The 25,198-nt window shown below is 37.5% G+C and overlaps 1 protein-coding gene across 5 annotated transcripts in view; it reads right to left on the bottom strand.

The window, feature by feature from the left end:
* Positions 1-25,198, bottom strand: part of LOC149072102 (neural cell adhesion molecule 2-like) — a 396,536-nt gene that overhangs the window by 13,770 nt on the left and 357,568 nt on the right. For 4 of the 5 annotated variants that reach the window (XM_089247385.1, XM_089247387.1, XM_089247388.1 and 1 more), the window contains 2 exons: positions 10,958-11,133; positions 7,203-7,404 (listed from right to left, as the gene is read on the bottom strand). In XM_089247385.1, coding sequence (XP_089103511.1) covers positions 7,203-7,404; positions 10,958-11,133 — 378 coding nt within the window. The remainder of the gene's footprint in view (positions 1-7,202; positions 7,405-10,957; positions 11,134-25,198) is intronic. The other variant, XM_089247386.1, reaches the window with a different exon arrangement.

Below are 25,198 nucleotides of genomic sequence, written 5' to 3' on the forward strand. Positions count from 1 at the left end.
ATGAAATTGTAATATTTTATACCGCCCCTCATCAGATCCTTTTCCACGAGAGCGAAAGGGAAACGTTTCAGGGGAAAAATGACGAAAATTCTGTGAAATTTTAATTTTATGTAATATTTTATACCGCCCCTAAAGAGATTTGTTGGAAGAAGATATTTCATACTTTGCCTGGATTGTGTTTAGGCATTCTATAGAATGACTAGTCATTCTATAGAATGCCTAGGCAAAGTATAGAATAAAACCGGTATTTCATACTTTGCCTGAAACGACCAGGCATTGTATAGAATGCCTAGGCATTCTATAGAATGCCTGGATTTCATACTTTGCCGGTAACATATATACTAATAAAAATATTCATGTAATGAAATTTAATTTTCTGTAACAATATTTGCCGTTTGAAATTAATTAAAAGTTGAAGAAAGACAACCTACAAGTTGACCCATTTTTGATGCTTTTACGATTCGTGACCAAATCGCACAAATTTTTTTATATATCATGACCGGAATCATCATAATTAATTTAAATAACATATATTAAAAAAACTATTTAAATAACATATTTTTGTCATATAAAGCTGGTCTTTTTTCAACCGCGCTTATGATTTTTTCGGAATAACTATCGCTAGCCATTAACGACTTAGAATCTGCTGAAGACATGGTGGCACAAAAAAATTTCGTTGACACAGCTGACTAATGGAACTGGTAAATAAGAAATGAGATGGATAAAATATGATTAGTAATGTACTGCAGCACTGTGCAAGCGCCCTCACGCGTTCCAATAATAAGCGTAGCTGCGGCTTCAGATTGGCTTACTGATACCAAAACCTGTCTGAAGTGGACACCTCTACAGTTCCATTACAATTAAATTAAGCCGTTCGGTATTGCCGACATTCTGTGTTGTAGGATTATGACGGTGCCTTTCAAAGTTGTCCCATGCAGGAGATGTCCGAGTTGACAGGTTATACGAAATTTGTTTTATGTTTCGCGAAGTCCCTTTTTTTAAAAGACCATTCGTTTTCCCAAGGGCGCGCATGGAAGGCTAGTCAATTGGGCTTAAATGGAAGTACAGTATCTAAATTTTATGACTTTTCCCAACAGGTCTATTGCCCTTAAAATATATAATGGTTTTTCTTATAATTCTCAGAAATCCGGATGAAGGCAAACAAACTGAAAAACGGTTACCGACTGGTATACCCGTTTGGAAGACCTTGGCTGGGGTTCTTGAAACTTTTGCCACTCGCGGCTTCTTCGGCCTGCTCGTAAGAATAGCAAGAACCATTCCAAAGCGCTGCAGGGGTTCACGGCAATGCAAAGTCGTCGTGACGTCCTTCCGAGCGATAATGCCGAAAATTCCCAGAAAAAGCGACCCACACCTCGAGAACTTCTGTTTTCGATTTGGGGTGTACATCAGAAGGGGGGGGGGGGAGAGACTACTTTGCGAACTCAGCAAAGCTGTTCGTGGGACCAAGGCCATCTTAAAGCCACCCATATTCGCGTGACCCTGGGCTTCTTGTTCACATAGGGCCTACATGACCAGATGTAGTATAATGGTTTAGAGCAGGCATCTTCAACCTGTTGCTCGCGAGCACCACGGTGCTACCTGAAGCAACTGGAGTTTTCGAAGCTCCTGTCCAATAATTGCTTGCTAGAATTCGATCAACGTTTCAATCAAATTACCTCGTTCAAATTGCATTCGAGGATTAAAATCATCCTAATTTTTCATGCATACGTATGGTCAAACTTGTAAGGGTGCTCTCCTTTCGATGATGGGTACAGCCAGTGCTCACGACTAGAAAAAGGTTGAGGACCTCCGGTTTAGAGTGTAAATAATTACATAATGGGTGATTACAGTCTAAGTTCTCGTACTTCGAGTAGTTTTACCTCAAAAACTGCTTAACCGAGCACATCCAAATTTTAAGGATATCTCAATGAGACCGTGGGGAGATTTATGAAGTAAAACAAATACAGTCTAACCCCGTTTTAACGAATACCGTTGCAGTGAAAATCTCGTTCTAACGAAAACTTTTCTAACCTCCCACAACAGTTTACATAGGCTCAAGGGCAACAACCTGGAATTCCTTTACAAGGAAATTTCGTTGTAACGAAGTGATTTCTCCGGTCTCTTGGAAGTTTGCTATAATGGGATTAAGCTGCAGTTCAATTTTCGACCAACAAGTGAAAAAGTGCTCCCCCCCCCCGGGGTAGAAGGTCCTGGGGAAAGATGGGGGGGGGGTGAAGCACGAGAAAAAAATACGGTACAAAGGGCCATTAGTTCACAAAAAAATCGGCAACCACTGGAACATATGATATTTTCGTTTAATGTAATTTTTTTTAATTTATTCAATCACACATGATATAACGCTGTATATATCTAAACTAAGAACATCCATCAACGGACGATTAGTAAATTCGTTGTGATGAACACAAGAACCGTGGCAACGAAAAACTTCATAAAAACTTCTTCGTTTATCATTTCTCCCGATCAGTTATCAGATGATACGATGACACGAAGGGAACGTAATGTCCTTATACGAAATTATTTACATACACAGATTTATGGCTTCGCCACGTGCTGGCTATTCGAATTGCTCTGTCCCCTATTCACGTTATAATTTAAAGTTCTTGACCACGAATTACTCAAATTTGCCGCCCCTCTGAACTTGCTACCCTGGCCCGCTTAACACCCTGTACATACGGCATCAGGGCCGCAACTAGAGAGGAGCAGGTGGGACTGGTGCCAGGGTCGTCTTAAGAGTATTATGGGCCCCCCGGTGACAAGTGGTTTTTAGGAGGCCCTACATGGTAAATCCTTGAAAATTTCAATCGGATCTCATTTTTGGGAGGCCCCTCTTCTCTTGAGGCACCCGGGCCGTGCTCGGGTGGGCCCATGCATTAAGACGGCACTGACTGATGCTCCGAACTCCGAGCCAGACAGGAGCGCAAATGTTAACCTTTCATCTCTCCTTCAATATTAAAAGGGGGCGCCAAAATGCGTGCTTGCCCCGGCTGACCACGCATGTCGTTGTGGCCCTGTACTTCAGTATGTATGTTGCAAGGTTTAAGGTACATACAGGGCCGCAGCTGGATACTTTTTTAACTGGAGCTAGCAAGCTTTTGGCGTCCCCGTGTAAGGAAATGTTAGGAGGAGTGGTGTTAAAGGGTCAATTCGGCACCCCCTCTAGTTCAGCACTCGATACAGTGAACCCGCTCTCCCTTGTTGCGGCTTTGTGCGTGTGTGTAAATCAAAAACTGCTTGAAAAGAACGGTAGGTGTGAAAATTGTCTTAGTGCACTCTTCTATATTACCCGCATACAACGTTTTGTCTATATCAGAGGTTCTCAATCTTTTTTGACCCACGGAGCCCTTTCCAGTATATAATTTATATGGCGGAGCCCCTTAGGCCTATTTTTTATTTATTCATCAAAGTTACTGATTTATTTTTATTCAAAAATATTAATAATTATTTTTTTCAAATTTACTGGTTCTTTTTTTTATTTCCTCGAGGGCCGCGGAGCCCTTGGGAGTTCACACGGAGCACCGGTTGAGATCCGCTGGCCTAGATGGTTTTTTTTCATTGAAAAAACAACAGATAGACAGCCACATTCATATACGATACAAAAATAAATACCAAAATGACAGAATAATGAAAGCAAAACACACACACAATGCAGCTCTTAGGGACGTATTTCCTCCCCGGTTCATACTTATGCTTTTAATAAATGTTTCAAAAGTTTGATATGGAGAATTTGCAAATATAAAAATATATTCCTTCAGATGTCTGATTATTTTTACTTCTAATTTTTTATAAATTTATTATAAATGGTTGGGCCCCGTGGTAATTTGTACTCTTTTGGATGAGATAACTAATTGGTTTTTTGCTAAAACTTTATAATCGGGATCCAATGCATTTCATTCAAGTGTTCTAAAATATACATCTCGGTTTTAGCGTAATCACGTTAGTTTATGAATGTCATTATAACCGAGTTTTAATGTATGCTCATGTAGGAAAGCAAAAAAATTTCACTAGTTAGAAAAATTTAATTTTTATTATTTATTTATTTTTGTTTATCAGTGCAAAAGCGCCAAACAGAATTAGCTTCTGTCGAATAGAACTTCACCGTACAGTTCTTCGAATTTGTCTTTTCCCCTCATTTTTATGGCAACCTGAGAAGGAGAGCAATTCCTTTGTCCAGTGCATTCGAAATCCCATCACCCTCCTTGTCAAACCACTTAATAGACAATGGAAGACAGCAACCGCAGGTCCAGCCGAACCGTCATCAGGGTGTTCAAACCTTTCCAATACTTGATGGCAGCTTTCCGGTTACCCCAACCGTCCAAAAAAATGTGGATTTTCTCGGTTGAAAAAACCGCGCTCAGCGGTTGCAGTTGTATCTGTACGTTGACAGAATAAAACTATAGATGATGCCTTCCCCCCAACCTCAACCGCGTGCAACCGCGCCGTAGTCAGGTCCCGGCCTTAGTGTGCAGTTAGCCTAAGGGTCAACCTACCCAACTAACAAAATTGATATTAATTATTATAATGTCATAGGAGCGCCCTCCGTTTGGCTAACTGCACATTACAGTGTTTAGACAAAATTCCTAACGAGGTGGATAAAAAAAAGATGCTCATAAAAATATGGTTGTTGAATATATATCTAAAGGCCCGTGGGGTGGCCTTTTCAATTTTTTTTTCTTTCAGATATATTCCATAGGAAAACAGGAGGACTAAAATGTCCGCCTTTTAACATCAATCATATCAATTTACATGCATATCAGTAACTAAGTATCTTTTATTATTTTTATTTGAAGTTTCTTTTTTTAACAATACACATGTATAGGTAACCGAAAAAAAAAAAAACATAACCGTGAACGAAGAAAAGAGTAATCTGCAAAGGACCCGCTGTCGGGTAGCAGCTTAAAGAAAAGACATCGTGATGATCGTGGCTACTGATGTATTATTTCCCTAAGGACACCAGACTGGGTGTGTGACCTCAGGGATATAGCGTGACCCCTGCTGTTTTAGTGCGTAGAAGGACATAATGTCTGAGTGAAATGAAAACTGAAAGGACATAAACACATGTCGCATTTCACAGTGGTATTAGTGGTACATCCAAATGCCTGTGAGAGACGACGAATTTGTATATTGATCAGAAGTATGTCAGATATGCCGCATATTGACCGAGGTAAATAGGACAGAGAATAAACAAGGATGGACAGACATACAACTACTCAACCAGCGAGCAAGCAAGAAGTCATGGACATTTGTTATTTTCTCCGTTGCAGCGAACAAGTACTGTGTCGAACGGAAGCTAAGTGACCAAAAAGATATACGTCAATACTCTGGAGTTATGACAAATTCGATATAACATGCTCATGATAACGCAATCTCATACTGAATACAGTAACATAAAATCTAACATATGGCGATGCTGCCAAAAGTCGCTAGGGAACGGGCACCCAACAAAAATAACCCCGCGATGCAAAGTACTTACGAAAACAGTGTATAATCATAGGATCGGGCGATTTGATGTTGTGTTAAAAGTATCATCCAGGTAGCATACTGCAGAATTATGACGCACTAAAAGTAGCGAACTAATTGAACCTCATGAAGAAATTCATAAAGATATTACACAGACTGGACGAAAATTATCCGAGAGAGTCCGTGAAATAGATGTATTATGAAATATGTTACAATACAGGAACACGATCAACGCGAAAATCTATCGACATTTATGCAACAAGATTTTCTCTCCTAGAGTTCATTTAGATTACCAATGCTTCACAAGTACATGACTAGTACATTTACTAGAAACACAAGGGTTGTGATAGTTCCTAGATGGGTCTTAATCAAATTGTGATGATGTTGATTTCTTCTGTACTTACCATAAAATCTTTTTGTAACTTTTTTCTTTTCGTAAGGCGCCTAAAGATGCAGGCGGACTCATTTTACTCATCTTGGAGCGACAAAACCAACTTTTTGTTCAAAGTGACGCCAAATCATTAAGAAAAAGCGGGATACGAAACCGCGACTGGCTAGAGCGATGATAATAATGACGTCACATTTCATTCAAAGATGGCGGATAAGTCAGCCTAGGGGGCCAAAGAACCCTACTTTCCGTAAGAAGAAAGAACAATCAGCCTACTTAGAGAACGGTTGCGGATGAAAAACAACCTCTTTCAGATCAAATAACTCTAAACTGCGAGTGAATATAATATTATACATACGTATATTGAACTATATATGTAGTATACGAGTGAAATTTTAGTATTGGGTAAAAAAAGTATGCGTTTTTTATTTGGGAAAAGGGAAGAAAAACATGTAGAAATGAAAACACGTATATAATGAGGTGAATTTTTTTTTCAATTAAAGAATAATTAATAAACGTTCAGCAGAACTCAAAACGAACATCTTTACCAGTCATTCATCGCACAACCAATCTTTCATCACAACATATAGACCGAGAGTTGCTTCATTTTTTTTCTTATTTATTATGTGATTAGATTACACCTTACCTCTTAAACATAGATAGAGACAAAAAAAAAAAGCAACTCGTGAAGGTGTTGATGAACCTACAAATTGGTAATGAAAATAATGCATTCACCACTTACTGACTATTCTCCAGCAGCTCCGTTCCTTAAATGCACGCATAATTGAGAACTAAGACATAATTATCTTACCTTGTTGAAGTTAGAAAATAGTCAAATTTTAACTAATGCTTGTATAAACTCGGGGGCATAAGCGCTGAGATCGTGTAAGAAACTGTTACTTGCAGCGAGATTTGAAAACGTGTTTTCGAAATATAAGCTAATGATGTTAAAGAGCATAAGCACAGCGGCAGGTGTTCAGCGAAGTATGATATTGCAGTTGAGAAACTGGATTTTATCATTTATAATCATGGTTTCACGTGTCGATGAAAAATCTGATCTTTAAAAAAAGAAAATATCGCGAATTTAAATTGAGCTGTAAATTAATATAGAAACCTGAATTGTGGTGTGTTCTTTTTTTTTTTACCAAACACAAAATCGTCTCATTTACTGTGAAGTACTTTTGTTAATCCTGTGTGTGATTCACTAAAACTCAGTAAATTCCCGATTCACTAGTTTTGCGAAGAAATATCATACACCCGCGTGGCCACAACTGTAGAAAGACGTAAGCCAGATTACTGCTGTTGATTTTTAGTTTCTGGATGTGAACAAACTTACACGTATCATCTAGAATTATTGTTTCCGTTGACTGAAGGGCATCCACAGCTGATGGTATCGTCAATATAGATCCACGTCTTTCTATAGGGCTATTGTCTCCACTGCTATAGCTTTGAAAAGACCTCATTTGGTGACCAGTTTCTTGCGCAACATCAGGTGCTGAATACTGTGGCTTTTTGGAAAATGATCGATGAAGCCTTATCTAGCAAATAAAAATCTTTCTGTCTATACTTTTCAAAACTAAAGGTTAAAGTTGAAAACTTCATTTGTTAAGAAAAGCAAGCAGGAAGAAAATTACTGAGACATTTACAGTACATACACACTTATTAAATAGTTAAAATTTAATAAATTGAATGCATATGGGTCTAGGTCAATTCGTCGCGCTCAACTTGCCGCGCGACAATTCGTCGCAATCAATTTGTCGCAACGTCAATTCGTCGTGCTACAAACTCGTCGCGGTACAAATTTGTCGCAGTCAGTTCGTCGCGGTGCAAATTAGTCGCAGACTCATTTCGTCGCAGTACAAATTTGTCGCAGAATCAGTTCGTCGCGGTACGAATTTGTCGCAGAGTCAGTACGCCGATCAAATAAATTTTCAAAATTCAGTTTTCATGGTATTCATGCCACACTTTCCGCTTTCTGGTAGGATCTCCATTTCTCGCTGCGAGGGGCGTTGGGCGAACACACCAAGATGATAAATTACGATAAAACAAATTTTCAAAATTCAATTTTCACGATATAAGCCGCACTCCCGCTTTCTGGCGGGATTTCCATTTCTTGCAGCGAGGGGCGTTGGGGGAACACACGAAGATGATAAATTAGGATCAATGCCCATCCCAAAGCACAATTTGCCTAAGGGGTCATTCAAGTATTACGTCAGGATCGGGGAGGGAGTTTCGGATTTGTTGACTTTTGATGGCGGGGGGGGGGGGTTTGAAGGTCGCTTACGTCATCAACCACCCCTTTTTGAAGATATGAAATATTCTAAGCTGCTGGTGAAATTTTTCTGACATGGGAGGGGATAGGGGTCAGTGTTTTGCTGATTTTTGCTGACAGGGGGGGGGGGTCAAAAATGGCTGAAAATCTGCTTACGTAATACTTGAATGGCCCTAATTCACTATTGAATATGTATCTGCCATGTAGAGAATACATCTTTGAGGAATTTTTTACCGACAATATACCTAAGGCCAGCATTACACTATGAAAGTGTTCTAAAAGTCCTTTTATAAAACTTGAAAAATTCAACCAATAAGATTATCGGTTGCATTTGCTCGAATGTAACTTATGAACTTTATTGGTTGGATTTTTTGAGTTTTTAACTTGAGCAACTTATCCGGTGCAAATTAAATTTTGAAAATGTATGTGATCGCAATTTATCATCTCGGTGTGCGCCCCAACTCCCCTCGCTACGAGTAATGGAAATCTCGAGAGAAAGTGACAAGTGTGGCTTATCCGGTGAAAATGAAATATTAATTAAATTAAATTATTAATTATTTCAGGTTCTTGTGGAGATACTGTAGTGGTTAATGTTGGTGGGAGTCTCGAGTCCACATGGGACAGATACAAGTTTACACTTAAAGAGAGCCTCCGCTGTACTGTAATTTGGGGAATATCATAAACACCGACATTTTTTTACAGAATTTTAAAATTTTATCATAGAAAAAATGATGTTTTTTAACATTTACAATAATTGAATAATAAAACATTAATATCAATTGCAATTTTAATTTCGATTTAATTTCGATGATTTTTTTTTGAAATGACTAAAAAAAAAAAAAAAAAATTAGTAAACTGTGTGCATTTCTTGATGGAAAAAAACTTTTCTTCATGTTTATTTTTTCACGTATGAGACAAAAAACCTACATACAGATCGCGTGACGAGTTGACTGCGATAAATTGACGTCCCGACGAATTGGTTACACGACAAATTGACACTGCGACGAATTTGTACCGCAACGAATTGGCTCTGCGACGAATTGGCTCTGCGACGAATTTGTATCGTGACGAATTGGCTCTGCGACGAATTTGTATCGCGACGAATTGGCTCTGCGACGAATTTGTACCGCGACGAATTGGCACTGCGACAAATTGATGCGCGACGAGTTGAGCGCGACAAGTTGAGTGCGACAAATTGACCGGCTACGAATGCATATGCATAATTTTTTCAGGTAGAGAAAGTACCTGCTATCTGCTCCCATTATCTGAAAGTGATCGGCGAGTTATTGTAAGTGTTATTTATGAAGCATGAATTGTTAAACAACAAATGATGTTAAAGCCTTATGAGAGTGATTTCTCGATTCATATAAATATCCACGTTTTTAAACACTTTATTTTTCTCTTAAATAAAGAAAAATCAGGAAATTAATTTAGTTCATTTCTACGTATTTTGAAACTTACTTTTTGAGCACGTAAATTTTTTTTTACCTTCGTAATACATTCTTCCTTTTTTATATTCTAAGAGAGATTCTCTAAAATCATTCTCCTAATTGAAAAAACAACGTTTCGAGTTTAACCAGTCGAAAAATTGAAAAATTGTTTTTTAAGTATGTGTTTTCGAAATTTATTTCTGCACTACAATATTTTAATCCATTTCGAAAGTCTAGAAAACATAAGAGTACAGTAGACTCTTGATAATGCGCCCCGTCTCGTAATCCAGAGTTTTTAGGCGGGTTTTTTCCGAGCCCCCATAGAAGACTCACTGCATGTTTACATAGACGTTTATATTATTCAAATGTACTTTTCCAACTAACTTCTCCAATCTGGCACGCCCTGGTGTGATATGTGCAGGATTACGACTCTCTACTGTACTAAAATTTCACAAGTATATCATAACCTATATTATGCGGTGAAATCCCAACACTGATCTTAAAAAATTAATGATCTTAAAAGTTCTGATCTTGTCTCAGAAACTAGAAATCTAAATAAGTAACTAAAACGAAGGAGTCTTTTATCTAGCCGATTCCGGACCACAGGAGAGTGCCAGTGTCCGCCACAAGCTGGATATCTCTGCAACGCGATAAGTCCATTGACAAAGTTCCGACGTTCATATATGCCCAATTAAGAATTAAGGGACCAATTAATTGATCTTATTCATTCCCTAATGGAACCGAGGGGAACATATCCGATTGTGTCGAGACAAATGCAAATGTAAATCCCAATGCACAGTGTAGACAAAATTACTTAGTTCATTATACATACATCATTGGTTTCTTTTACATGCTGTATATCATTAATACATCGTTCTGGAAAATGAAGAACTATCAATTTACTTTATAAAGGAATTATCAAAAGATCATTTGTTTTGTTAGTTGATGGATGCATTTTTTTCTGACGTAAACATTCAAGCAAAGATTTTTTTTTTAATTCTTTACTTAATTAAAAACTGCTCAATATTCGTCAATTTCTCTCATTTCTCAATTTCAAGATTTGCTCTTGTACTATTTCAGTTTCTTATTTCTTTGCGTGTGCAACATAATATGGTTGAACGTTCAAAGCGTTTACCTTCTTATGGTAGTATATTAGAACAACGTAATAATTGTAATCAACTATGCTAAAAAAACGTAGAAAAGGTGTAATGTCAGAGAAGATATTCAATCCAATTTCTGGAATAACGATAAGAAAATAACATTGTGCCATAAATGCATTTCCGAAGTATTTCTTCATTGAAGACGCAGTTTCAAAAGCAGCATGTTCATATCGTGATATTTTTTCCCCCAAGAATGTCAAAAAATCTTTATTAATTGACGAGCACTTACGAACATATTTCTCCTTTTCTGCGGACGCCTAGGTTTACTTCCTGGTTCACTGTGGTAAGGCGACGCTGGCTGTATTTCACTTGAGCAATATATATGGTTCTTGATGCAGCTATGTGAACGTATCTCACTCATAACCACGACCTCTATGAAGAAAATAATCCTCAATCGAATTTGAACTATTGAGAATATTATTAAAAAAATAAATTATTTATGTATTTCTATTATAACTATCTGTTTTTATAAAAGCTTCATATAGTTTTTGATGGTCTCATTGTAGGAGCATCATTTTTCCATTTTCAGAAAGTTATACCGAGAAGCTACAAAAGTTGACAAATACAAATACAAAGGCCACAACAGACAAAATACCCAACGAGGTGGCTAAAAAAAGATGCTCATAAAAATATGGTTGTTGAATATATATCTAAAGGCCCGTGGGGTGGCCTTTTCAATTTTTTTTTCTTTCAGATACATTCCATAGGAAAACAGGAGGACTAAAATGTCCGCCTTTTAACATCAATCATATCAATTTACATGCATATCAGTAACTAAGTATCTTTTATTATTTTTATTTGAAGTTTCTTTTTTTAACAACACACATGTACAGGTAACCGAAAAAAAAACCAAAAAAAAAAAAACCGTGAACGAAGAAAAGAGTAATCTGCAAAGGACCGCTGTCGGGTAGCAGCACGACCACCTAGATGGTTATATAGGAGGTCGTGGTAGCAGTCATTTAAAGAAAAGACATCGTGATGATCGTGGCTACTTATGTATTATTTCCCTAAGGACACCAGACTGGGTGTGTGATCTCAGGGATATAGTGTGACCCCTGCTGTTTTAGTGCGTAGAAGGACATAATGTCTGAGTGAAATGAAAACTGAAAGGACATAAACACATGTCGCATTCCACAGTGGTATTAGTGGTATACTCAAATGCCTGTGGGTGTCGCTAAATCGCGTGATTCCCCCCCCCCCCACACATCTTATACAACAGGGGTCCCGTAATCTGCGCTTCTGCAGCGGACCCCTCTATACAGAATTTATAATGCGAAAAAACAAAAAATTAAGAGAATGGTCCATGCCCAGGGCTGACGCTCCGTCAACCCCACCATCGTGGGCGAATCCTGATGAAGCGACAGGTTTGCTGTAAGCTTTTGTACATTAGGGTACGTCCATAGTGAACCGCTTCTCGCTACTCGCTTCATCGCGGCTGAAAAAAGATCGTGAAAAGTCATTGGGGCGGCCATAGTGCGGCCGCCTACCTGCTTTTACCGGCTCAAACTGCTTTTACCCGCTTTAACCGGAATGAATTATTATTTCTTTTTCTCGCTTGACCGACTCACCGCTTGCAGTTTAAAACGGATACTTTCCTCTAAAACTTGAGTAGTTCGTTTTATAGTGGAATAGTAAATCGACGGAGTTTTTGTAACGACAATTATCGTTATTTCTAATTATTGATTAATTATGACATAATAAAAGCGAAATCATTAATCATTAAGTAATTAAGGAAAATTTAAAATTACACTAAATCCAATTGGAGTTTTTGTGACGATTAATTATTGTTAATACTAATCGTTAACTAGTTATGGCATAATATAAGCGAAATCGGTTATTAATTAAGGATCATTAATGGTCGTACTGAATCCAACGGAGTTTTTATGACGAATAATTATTAATACTAATCGTTAACTTGATATAACATAGGAAAAGCGATATCGTTGATTAATCATTAATTAAGGTTAATTAACGATTATACTGAATCCAACGGAGTTTTTGTGATGGATAATTGTTGCTAATACTAATCGTTAATTAGTTATGACATAATAATAAGCAAAATAGTTAATTAATCGTTAATTAATTAAGGATCATTAATGATCATACTAAATCCAACGGAGTTTTCATGACGCCTAATTATTGTTAATACTAATCGTTAATTACTTATAGTTGGCATAATAAAAACGATATCGTTAATTAATCAAAATACCGTTAGATTTCGTTTTATCGTTAATTAGTTAATTAACGAATTAATTAACTAATTTTCGATTAGAAAAACTAAAATTAATCGTTACAAAATTCCGTTTGATTTAGTTTTGGCGATAATAGTTAATTAACTAATTAACGATAAAACTAAATCAAACGGAATTTTGTAACAATTAATTTTCGGTTTTCTAATCGAAAATTTATTGTGGCACTAAAAGCGAAATCGCTGATTTATTATCAATTAATTAATTAACTATAATTAGCGATTACACTAAACCCATTGCAGCTTCAAGGCGAGTCCTATTCATTTCATGTACATTCGTCATTGTTTCATATTTAAATTTTATGATAAATATTTTTTGTTGTCAACAAAAACACACACAATAGATCCCCACGTGATAGCCCCATGATGCCAACTGCTCATGCAGGCAGACGCTCCCGCGAGCGGTGCACTATAACCACCACCGGCTAGAATCGCGCGGGATCATCTCGCCTTCTACAACTGCCGCGGTTTAAGCAATAAATCGAGAAGCGGGAAGCGGTGCACTATGGACGTACCCTAATACAGTACATCCCGCTTGCAATGTTTCCTGCTTAGTAAGATTTGTTTTCCTGGTGGTAACTCTTACTACTAGAGCTCGCAGTTTAGGCACTAAAAATGGTCGAAATAGGCAGGCAAAAAGGTTCTAAAAATGCCTAAAGTAGAAAAAAACTACAAATAACTAAAAACTAAGGGATCAAGGGTCCAAAAACTAGTTTAAAAATCGATTGCACTTAATCTGTCTATTGTTTTAATCACAGTGTATAATAATTTCATTATTATCCATGCTAAATTGATTTCAAGTCCAAAATAAAATGTTACTAGAGAATAGGATTAGGCCAATTCGAGGGCCACACCATTAGTAGACGCGGAGTCGGTAGAGATAATGACCTGTGGGACTCTCTCGAGTTGTGAATGATTCTCGTTTATTTATTGTATCATTTTGAATAATCATTATCATTTCTATAGTTGAAACGTGGCTATCTTTGTCATTGCTAGTTGTAAAAAGAAAAAGGTAATTTTTTTTATAATACCACTTATGTGGGACTCCTTCAAGCATGGGGCCCTGCGTGACCGCATCTTTCATACCTCCCTGAGGGGGAACTCTTGCCAATTTTATCGAATACTAAATATGTATATTTTATAGCCATGGTTGTTTGCAGTGTATTTATGGTTCAAAAAAATAAAATAAAATAAAACCAAAACAACATAGGCCCCAGAGCTCTGTCTGCTCCTACTCCGTCTTCTATGAATCATGACGCCAATTCAAGACCTCTTCGGACAATCATCTGTCTGCTATACACATACAACGCAGTCTAATGCATGAGCGAGACATATTTATATAGGAAAACACATTTCTAACTTTCCTCTGCTTTTCTAACACGGGCTGCGTTCATCTGAGACAAAATCGTTCACGTCTAACACCATCCGATCAAAGCAAAATTAATACATGCAAACATCGATCTCTCAGATCACTTAGTTGCGTCTAAATGGGGCTGAAAAAAGGAGGGGCTTTCTCTCTGATGATAGTTAATACTGAGAGTGGGAAAATTTTAAAAAGAGCGATTCTTTTGAAGTTTTCAATGCCCAAAATATCCAATTTTTACAGATTATGACCTCTGAAATTCACAAATAAACTTAAAACTATGTTGAAATAGGCATTTTTATGGGACGAAAATTTCAAAAAAGACATTTTTACCGAAAAAGTTTGAAAATAGGCAAAAAAAGGCATTTATGGCATTTTGCCTGAACTTTCGGGCTCTACTTATTACTAATACTGATCGAGATTTTTCGTTTAAAGTGTTTTCTCGCAAAAAGTAAGTGAATGACGAAATGACTCTTGAATGATGCGCTTTCGCTCACGGCCCTCTAATAATTCCCTCCCTCCTCAAGTCCCAAAAAATCAGGGGGTTTCTTTTCCTTGCTTCTAAAAAAAGAGGCTATATTCCGCAGGGGTGTGGGTCATAATCCCGACAGACGAAATCCCGACAAGTCACGATCCCGACAGACGAAATCCCGACAGGTCAAAATCCCGACAGGGTCGAAATCCCGACAAGTCAAAATCCCGACACGGTCAGAATCCCGACAGGGTCGAAATCCCGACAGGTCAAAATCCCGAAAAGTCGAAATCCCGACAGGGTCAAATTCCCGACACGGTCAAAATCCCGACACGGTCGAATTTAAAAATTCAATTTCGCCGTATAATCGCCGCACTTCGCGATTTCTGTCGGGATTTGAATTTCTTACGGCAAGGGGCGTTGGGGCGCCGATGAGAATGATAAATTGCGATGAAATAAATTTTTCAAATTTTAATTTCGCCGTATAAGCCGCACTTCGCGATTTCAGTCGGGATTTGAATTTCTTGCGGCAAGGGGCGTTGGGGTGACGATGAGAATGATAAATTGCGATGAAATAAATTTTTCAAATTTTAATTTCGCCGTATAAGCCGCACTTCGCGATTTCTGTCGGGATTTGAATTTCTTGCGGCAAGGGGCGTTGGGGTGACGATGAGAATGATAAATTGCGATGAAATAAATTTTTCAAATTTTAATTTCGCCGTATAAGCCGCACTTCGCGATTTCTGTCGGGATTTGAATTTCTTGCGGCAAGGGGCCTTGGGGTGACGATGAGAATGATAAATTGCGATGAAATAAATTTTTCAAATTTTAATTTCGCCGTATAAGCCGCACTTCGCGATTTCTGTCGGGATTTGAATTTCTTGCGGCAAGGGGCGTTGGGGTGACGATGAGAATGATAAATTGCGATGAAATAAATTTTTCAAATTTTAATTTCGCCGTATAAGCCGCACTTCGCGATTTCTGTCGGGATTTGAATTTCTTGCGGCAAGGGGCCTTGGGGTGACGATGAGAATGATAAATTGCGATGAAATAAATTTTTCAAATTTTAATTTCGCCGTATAAGCCGCACTTCGCGATTTCTGTCGGGATTTGAATTTCTTGCGGCAAGGGGCGTTGGGGTGACGATGAGAATGATAAATTGCGATGAAATAAATTTTTCAAATTTTAATTTCGCCGTATAAGCCGCACTTCGCGATTTCTGTCGGGATTTGAATTTCTTGCGGCAAGGGGCCTTGGGGTGACGATGAGAATGATAAATTGCGATGAAATAAATTTTTCAAATTTTAATTTCGCCGTATAAGCCGCACTTCGCGATTTCTGTCGGGATTTGAATTTCTTGCGGCAAGGGGCCTTGGGGTGACGATGAGAATGATAAATTGCGATGAAATAAATTTTTCAAATTTTAATTTCGCCGTATAAGCCGCACTTCGCGATTTCTGTCGGGATTTGAATTTCTTGCGGCAAGGGGCGTTGGGGTGACGATGAGAATGATAAATTGCGATGAAATAAATTTTTCAAATTTTAATTTCGCCGTATAAGCCGCACTTCGCGATTTCTGTCGGGATTTGAATTTCTTGCGGCAAGGGGCCTTGGGGTGACGATGAGAATGATAAATTGCGATGAAATAAATTTTTCAAATTTTAATTTCGCCGTATAAGCCGCACTTCGCGATTTCTGTCGGGATGTGAATTTCTTGCGGCAAGGGGCCTTGGGGTGACGATGAGAATGATAAATTGCGATCAAATAAATTTTTTAAATTTTAATTTCGCCGTATAAGCCGCACTTCGCGATTTCTGTCGGGATTTGAATTTCTTACGGCAAGGGGCGTTGGGGTGACGATGAGAATGATAAATTGCGATGAAATAAATTTTTCAAATTTTAATTTCGCCGTATAAGCCGCACTTCGCGATTTCTGTCGGGATTTGAATTTCTTGCGGCAAGGGGCGTTGGGGTGACGATGAGAATGATAAATTGCTATCAAATAAATTTTAAAATTTCAATTTCGCCGTATAAGCCGCACTTCGCGATTTCTGTCGGGATTTGACTTTCTCGCGATTAAGGGCGTTGGGGCGACGATGAGAATGATGAATTGCGATCAAATAAAATTTTCAAATTTTAATTTTGTCGCATAAGCCGCACGTCGTGATTTCTGTCGGGATTTGAATTTCTCTCGGCGAGGGGCGTTGGGGCGACGATGAGAATAGTGAATTGCGATCAAATAAAATTTTCAAATTTTAATTTCGCCGTATAAGCCGCACTTCGTGATTTCTGTCGGGATTTGACTTTCTCGCGATTAAGGGCGTTGGGGCGACGATGAGAATGATGAATTGCTATCAAATAAATTTTCTAACTTTAATTTCGCCGTATAAGCCGCACTTCGCGATTTCTGTCGGGATTTCCGTTTGTCGCTGCAAGTGGTTTGTGGCGCATACCATGATCAATGGAGATCAATAATTTGGAAATTCATTTACTTTTCCAACTTGGCGAAAAGCAAAGGATTCAGGGTTGCCTTTTTCTGGCATTTATCGATTTTTCTATCCTCCACAAACACTGCTGTTCCTTATTATTTTCTTTGAGAATTTTTCGAAATTCTTTCTCGCTCAAGTTTCAAATAGACTTAAAATGTCAAATGATATTGCACAAAGTTAGACCGTTTCATGAAGATCTTAATTTAAAATTTTCAAGGTTTTCGAAAGCAATGTAATAGTAGAGAAATATTTTTATTCATATGTATAAAATTACATGTCTTGACAGCTTAATTCACTGATTCATCGCCGAGCCGCAACCACTGAAGGTCAGGCCCGTATCTAGAAATTCCATGCGGGGGGGGGGGGGACAAGGTGGTCAAATAATATATTTGGCCATGTTTTACCTTATTTCAATCATTTTCTCTCATTTCGAAGGGACCGGATCCCCAATTCCCCCCTTCTCACTACGAAGCTATAAACATAAAATTCTGTCAATAGTTTTATTTTATACTGTTGAGACTCCCAAAAAAATTTCTTAAAATTCTATCTCTAAGTTGGTCTTAAGGCTTTGAAGAGAGTATGCAAATTGTGTGGTAGTGTAGTTGCATACAGGGTGTCCTTTAAGAGTTAGTACGGCCATTGTCTTCTCAACCATCCGTGGTAGAGATGATTTCAGTTTGAAAAAATGCTCAAAAGGCGTTCAAAAATTACCCTGTACCAGTTTTGAGAGTGAAAACACAGTGTGTAAAAAAATAAAAAAATATAAATTTTTAAAACTTCTAATTATAAAGTGACTGCACCGTATCTCCTGAGACCAACAAAAAAAATCTAAGTTGACAAGTACAATGTTCGCCGAGATATTTGAATTCAAAATTCGAAGGAAAGGTGGAAAGGACAGCATAAATTTGGGGAAGGAGCGTTGTCGATTAGTTTTTGCTGTCTTTTCATAACTTTTCTCCAGTTTTCGAATTCAAATATCTTAGCGAATATTGCACTGAGAAACATGCAATTTTTCTGTTGGCATCAGGAGAGACAATGCAACAACTTTCAAATTGGAAGTTAAAGGACGGGAAATCAAAGAAAAATTTAGATTTTTTTGTTTTGAGCCACACACACTGTATTTTCCGAGGATGATATCACTTTCCGCTATCTATACGAAGGTTTCAACGGTTGGCTGATGCGAGATGAAGTTAGGAAGGAAAAATTCACCTGTGCTCTTGCTAGGAATCAAACCCACGTTCTCGAGCTTTCTGGGTGAGCCCACTAGACTACAAAGGCAAAGAATATCAATTTTTCCTTGGAACTTGTATGCGATGAACGGTCGGACCTAACTCAGGCCTCTGGAATCACGAAGTGCGGCTTATACGGCGAAATTAAAATTTGAAAATTTATTTGATCACAATTTATCATTCTCATCGGCGCCCCCACGCCCCTCACCGCAAGAAATTCAAATCCCGACAGAAATCGCGAAGTGCGGCTTATACGGCGAAATTAAAATTTGAAAAATTTATTTCATCGCAATTTATCATTCTCATCGTCACCCCAACGCCCCTTGCCACAAGAAATTCAAATCCCGACAGAAATCGCGAAGTGCGGCTTATACGGCGAAATTAAAATTTTAAAAATTTATTTCATCGCAATTCATCATTCTCATCGTCACCCCAACGCCCCTTGCCGCAAGAAATTCAAATCCCGACAGAAATCACGAAGTGCGGCTTATACGGCGAAATTGAAATTTGAAAATTTATTTGATAGCAATTTATCATTCTCATCGTCACCCCAACGCCCCTTGCCGCAAGAAATTCAAATCCCGACAGAAATCGCGAAGTGCGGCTTATACGGCGAAATTGAAATTTTAAAATTTATTTGATAGCAATTTATTATTCTCATCGTCACCCCAACGCCCTTCATCGCGAGAAATTCAAATCCCGACAGAAATCGCGAAGTGCGGCTTATACGGCGAAATTAAAATTTGAAAAATTTATTTGATCGCAATTTATCATTCTCATCGGCGCCCGCACGCCCCTCACCGCGAGAAATTCAAATCCCGACAGAAATCACGGAGTGCGGCTTATACGGCGAAATTGAATTTTTAAATTGGACAGTGTCGGGATTTCGACCGTGTCGGGATTTTGACCTGTCGGGATTTCGACCCTGTCGGGATTTTGACCTGTCGGGATTTCGTCTGTCGGGATTGTGACTTGTCGGGATTTCGTCTGTCGGGATTGTGAACGGAACCCATTCCGCAGCGACCTTTTTTAAGGCGCTGCACTGTCTTGAGGACAAATCTCGCTGCAAAACTTCTATTCAAATTCATACACTACATTGTTGGATTATTTGGACCGAAAAATATTTATATGGTTCACATCTGAAAAAATACAGTTGTTCCAAATCTTTTAGTAGAATAGTTGAACGAGTGCTAAAGGATTAAAAAGGGCATAAAGGATTAAAATTTTTTCCACGTAGATGAATCCTGAAGATAGTTTTTTGTAGCCCAAAAGAACAGTAAGCAAAGCTAAAAATTAACATTTTTGATAAAATTTTATTTCAAGCGTCTCGAGTTAACTATAGTAAATCTACGTACGAAGAGCTATGGCCCTGCCTTGAGGGCAGTTACGATGTTTGTTGAATTGCGTTTCACACACACATAAAGTGTAAAACGCTTATTTTTAATAGGGAATATCTACAAATTACAGTGAAACCTCGTTTATACATTTATCAGTTATACGACTTTCACGTTTATACGACGTTTAGCTTCGGTCGCAATTTTGGTTCCTATACATATAAAATTAATTCATTTATAAAAATAATTTATTCATTTATTGAACGTAAAACATTATAGTAAAAATCGTAAAACATCGAATAACGTAGAACGTTATTCGATGTTTTCACTTTGACTCGAACTCCGAACTTTTTCGAAAAAAACATCATTTATATCCATCAAATAATTCTTGTATGAAGTGAAAACGCGTTACTGCAACAGATCTTGTACACTGTCCCTCCAAAAAACCATAAATTTTAGGATGGTTGCTGATGTATACCGAAGTAGCCAGCAAGCTGATGGCCATTTAGAGTGGACACTGAAGCGGAAATTTTTGTTCATTGCTTGTTTCTCATAATACTCACACGCGGCGAGCCCCAAAGAAATGGGTCTCAATTGTTTTCACGGCCATATGTTCTTTCAGGATCCTTTCAGTGTTTTCAGCGTTATTCCTAGAGGGTAAGAAAGTCTATTGTAGCATTTGGAGGAAACAGGTCTGACGATAAGACATATGTACGGTACACATACACAGCAAGTTATTTCGATCATTTCCTGCAGAATTATCTTTCATTGTCATGCTTTGCTTGCTGGCTGTTCATAATGTCCAGAAAACGAAAAGCGCTTTCTCTAAAAAAGAACTGTAAATTTTGGAAGAAAGTGACAAGAATTTTAATATTAATGACGAAATTTTATCTTGCAAAACATTTGAATATCCTTGTGAATACAATTTTTCTGAAAACGATTATAAAGCAGAGAAACAAAATCGAAGAGCAAGCTTCTGGTTGAAAATCATCAAGTTGAGAAGGTTTTGATGCAATTTTTTGCCAATGCGTGTTCTTAATGTGATGTTCGGCTAAATTTTACTTTTATCAAGTGATTTGGAATGCGATTAAATTTTTCTCCTAAAGTATGATTGAAGTGATATTTTTTTTCAATGGAATTGGAGATGCAATAAAACACATTGAATCTTATAACATTTTGTATGTCTGTGGGGAAATGGGGGGGGGGTCATTTTTTAAAAGTCTCAGTTATTCTTCGAGTTACGCATTTATACGACGTTTTTAATCGGTCTCTTGAACGTCGTATAAACGAGGTTCCACAGTAACAGAAGGGTCATGTTATGTTATTTAGTTGAATAGATGGAGTGAACACACACAATAAATATTTGAATTATTTCAGTTCCATTTTGCAGGCCGATGCTTTGGTCAAAGCCAATGAAAATAGTTAGTTTTATTACTTTCATTTACTCTTTAATTCAATAAAATCATTTACTCTTTTTGGACGCCTCTAGTGAATCACCTGGCATAACGGAATCGCTTCGTTTTATTAAAAAAGCGTTGTATGGAAAATTTAGGTTAGAGAGGAATAATCTTTGATGTTCTAAATTGAAAGAAAATTAAATATATGGATACATTTTTTTTTGTGTGTGTAAAATACGTTTCAAAGTGGTTTGTTGTGTAGACTCTACAGTAGTTTTTCGCTTGGTGTAGTATGAGTATAGTTGCTTGCTTGATGAACAACGAAACTATAGAGATGCGGTGGATACCTTACCAGAGAGAAACTAAGGATAAATTTTATACTGTGTATATTCATGATTACAGCCCGGAAGTTTAGGCACTAAAAATGGTTGAAATAGGCCGCCATAAAGGCACTTAAAATGCCTAAAATATGCACTCAAAAGGCATTTATAATTTTTGAAACGAAGAAAAAATAACTAAATGCAAAGGTATTAAGTGGTACAAAAACTAGCTGAAAAATTGGTTGCACTTAATTCGTCTATTATTTTAATTATATTTTATAATAACTGCATTGTTATCAAAGTCAAATTAATTTCAAGCCCAAAATAAAATGTCAGTAGATCCTCAGGATTAGGCTAATTCCGGGACTCACCATTACCAGACGTAGAGCTCGTAGAGAAAATGATGTGTGGGGCTCCTTCGAGTTGCGAATAATTCTCGTTTATTTGTTGTATTATTCGGAATAATCATTATCATTTCTATAGTTGAGATATAGCTATCTTGTTCTATTTTTATAGAAAAAAAACTATTTTTTTTAAAAATATTACAACGTATTCGAGACTCCTTCAAGCGATGGGCTCTGTGTGGTCGCATCTTTCACATACCCCTGAGGGCAAATCTGGTCAATTTAATCGGATACTAAATATGTATGTTTAATAAGTAGCCATGGTTGTTTGCAGTGCATTTATGGTACAAAATAAAATCAAAATAACATTTGCCTCAGAGCCCTGTCTGCTCCTACCCGTTATGTTCCGGCAATGAAAGATTTTAATACAGTAGGCCTACGCAAGTATAAAATGTGAACAAAATTGTTTTAATAGTCATCAAGTTACATTACATAGTAAAGCAAAATTCCCTTTTCACTAAGAAATAACATTCATTTCAGGAATTATCCCATCATCCAGATGGGAACTGGTCTCAATTGATTCGGATAAGTAAGTGCTACTGTATACTGCGATTTTCAACCATTGTTCCCGGGCATTTTCGAGTGCTTCCACGACCCCTCGAGATCTGATGGGAACACTTTGAGATACGACAGTTCTGATCTCATTCCCAAGGTTGCTGCGAATGCCATAAATTCGCTAATCTCTACAGCCTGATGATAATTTGAAGAATTGTTGAAGGTGACGGATCTTTCTGACGAAGTCGGTTAATAGTAGTACTTAACTGTACATGCACCTCGTACACATTCCTCTGCGGAATTTATAATGAATCGGTACATGCTGGAACACGAGGCCAGAATGTAAGTGTGAGGTATTTATGTTAGAGTTGTGCCGAATTTTCTTCAAAAATTAGTATTTGTAGCCTTCCACAAAAGACGCATTCTTCTATTAATAAACAACTCTTTGACGTGTCAAATATATATAAGGACCATCACTTAAAATTTTTTATCTTTTTCCTTTCCCTGAGATCCTGGGAAATGTGGTAAGAATATTTTGATGAATTTTAGGTGCATTGAAAAAAACACGAATAAATAAAAAGTATATATCTAGTAAATCCAGTAAATAATCCGGCTGTTGGTATATATCTAATAAATTCACGGACAAAAAAAATATGATAGAAAATTCCTTGACTTACATCACGCGTATGACTTCGACAGCATATGTTTTAGTCGATAAGTATTATTAATACTCAATAATTAATGTATATTTGACATCAATAATATTTCGGCGTGTGCATAATAATATTTGTCTGCTTAAACTATTAACAGTTGATAAATTGCTGTCGGTTAATGTCCCATGAACCAGTTACCGGTCTATCATCGTAATAGGAACACATCATGAGTACATACTTCTGAAATTTTAATTAATCTGTTAATAATTTTTTCTCAAATTAATTGTATGCACAATTATATTCCACATTTTTGTTATGGCTAATATATTTTTCTTTCCTTCTATATTCAGTCTTTTTTTATTTAATTCACCTGTAAGGCTCTTGAATTTAGTTCCCACACTGCATTCCAAACATTTATTCAAGCTTCTTGAAATGTTTACACGAAACAGTCCGTAACAAGTATCACACATCGTTTTGATATTTTTAAACCAGTATAACCGTTTCTCTTGGGGGCCTATACTTAACGTGTAAATTACATTTTCTTTTTAATTTAGTGATAGGTATGTTTTAATCTACCTCAACTTTATTTGAAATACTAACTTTATACTGTGGAATTCATTTCCCCCCCAATAAGACACAACACACCACGATTTAACGGACCCAACTTCGGATTGTATCCGGAAAGTTAATTTATTCCGGCAGAATAAATAAACTTTCCAATTTTTGACTATCTGATCGTAATAATGCAAAAGATCGTAATAAAACAAAAAATTCCCGATGCAAAAGATCTATACATCAAAAATAGTGTAGATATTCTATTCCGGTACTATCGATGATATTTATGAAGTTACAGTAAGAAATTGCAGCTGGTCCCAGAAGAAAAATCGAATTCAACGAGAAACCATACGCTCCTAGTCCGCTAATTGAGTGTGCAATCCTTTCCATACTTCTGACAGGTTGAGTGCTGTAAATCATCCTTCTTGCTACATCTTCCTTCAACTTACCCTCCCTTTGATGCCCCCCCCCCGTGGCTTCGGTCGCAAACACTACGATTTTTGCTAACGGAAGTAAGTTGCTTTGCATCAGTCCGGGGTTGTGAGCGGCTCTATCTACGATTTTTGCTAACGGAAGTAAGTTGCTTTGCATCAGTCCGGGGTTGTGAGCGGCTCTATCTACGATTTTTGCTTCAGTCGCAAATGTCACGGTCGCAAATAAAACGGCTTCGCAGCAAGTTTTCCAAAGGGGTGGAGATCCGCGAAAAATCCTCTGGCGAGGGGGACCGGCACTAGCATGTGGGGGGGCCATGGGGATAATTTTCGAAAATTTAGTTAGTTTTCCGCCCATGATCCTCAACTTGCGTTAGGCGACGCTGAAAAGCTTGAACTTGCACAGAGGGTTTTTTTTCGCAGAGCAAAGACTGCATTACATTCTTGGTTGATTCTAGATCACTCGCAATTTTCATTAAATTACTATCGATGCAGTCCAGACGACTATATATTTTATGCAAATTAATTACAATCAGGAATTTCAGTTCACTCATAGACACTTCGTTGTTACATTCTTTAGCAGTGGCAAGTGAAGAATCGGGTGATGAAAATATTTTAGGCCGCTTCGGCAAATCACCTTTGTTCATATCTATCGGCTGATTATTTGCGGGAGTAAATATTTTACCGTTGGTATTTCCGTCTTGCTTATTCCTGTTCTTTCCCATCAATAAAATTAGAAGTAATAAGCACTAGGTAAAATCACAAATTATATATTTAAAAAAAAATAGTACCAGTTCTAAACTGGACAAAAATTAGGACTAAAAAGTATAAAAAAACAAAATCCCAGGAGTACCAGGAAAATGCGTGTGAACGGTAACTCGGCCGTATTGTCACCTTGAACATATTTTTTCACTCTTTTTTAGAAAAATTTTGGCCCTGCCAAATATATTCCCGGTTATCTCTTCCGTATTGAACTAGGTCAACCCCTATCAGTCAAAATGAAAAAACTCCTGCTCAAGTTCCATTTGCTAATTCTAAATATGAAAAGTAATAGACTTCCGAAAATTTGCCTAAAAAAAT

Source organism: Pholcus phalangioides, unplaced genomic scaffold (genome assembly GCF_987345545.1).
Source record: "Pholcus phalangioides strain wild (caught in Gottingen) unplaced genomic scaffold, Ppha-v1.0 ptg000017l_1, whole genome shotgun sequence".
Classification (NCBI taxonomy): domain Eukaryota; kingdom Metazoa; phylum Arthropoda; class Arachnida; order Araneae; family Pholcidae; genus Pholcus; species Pholcus phalangioides.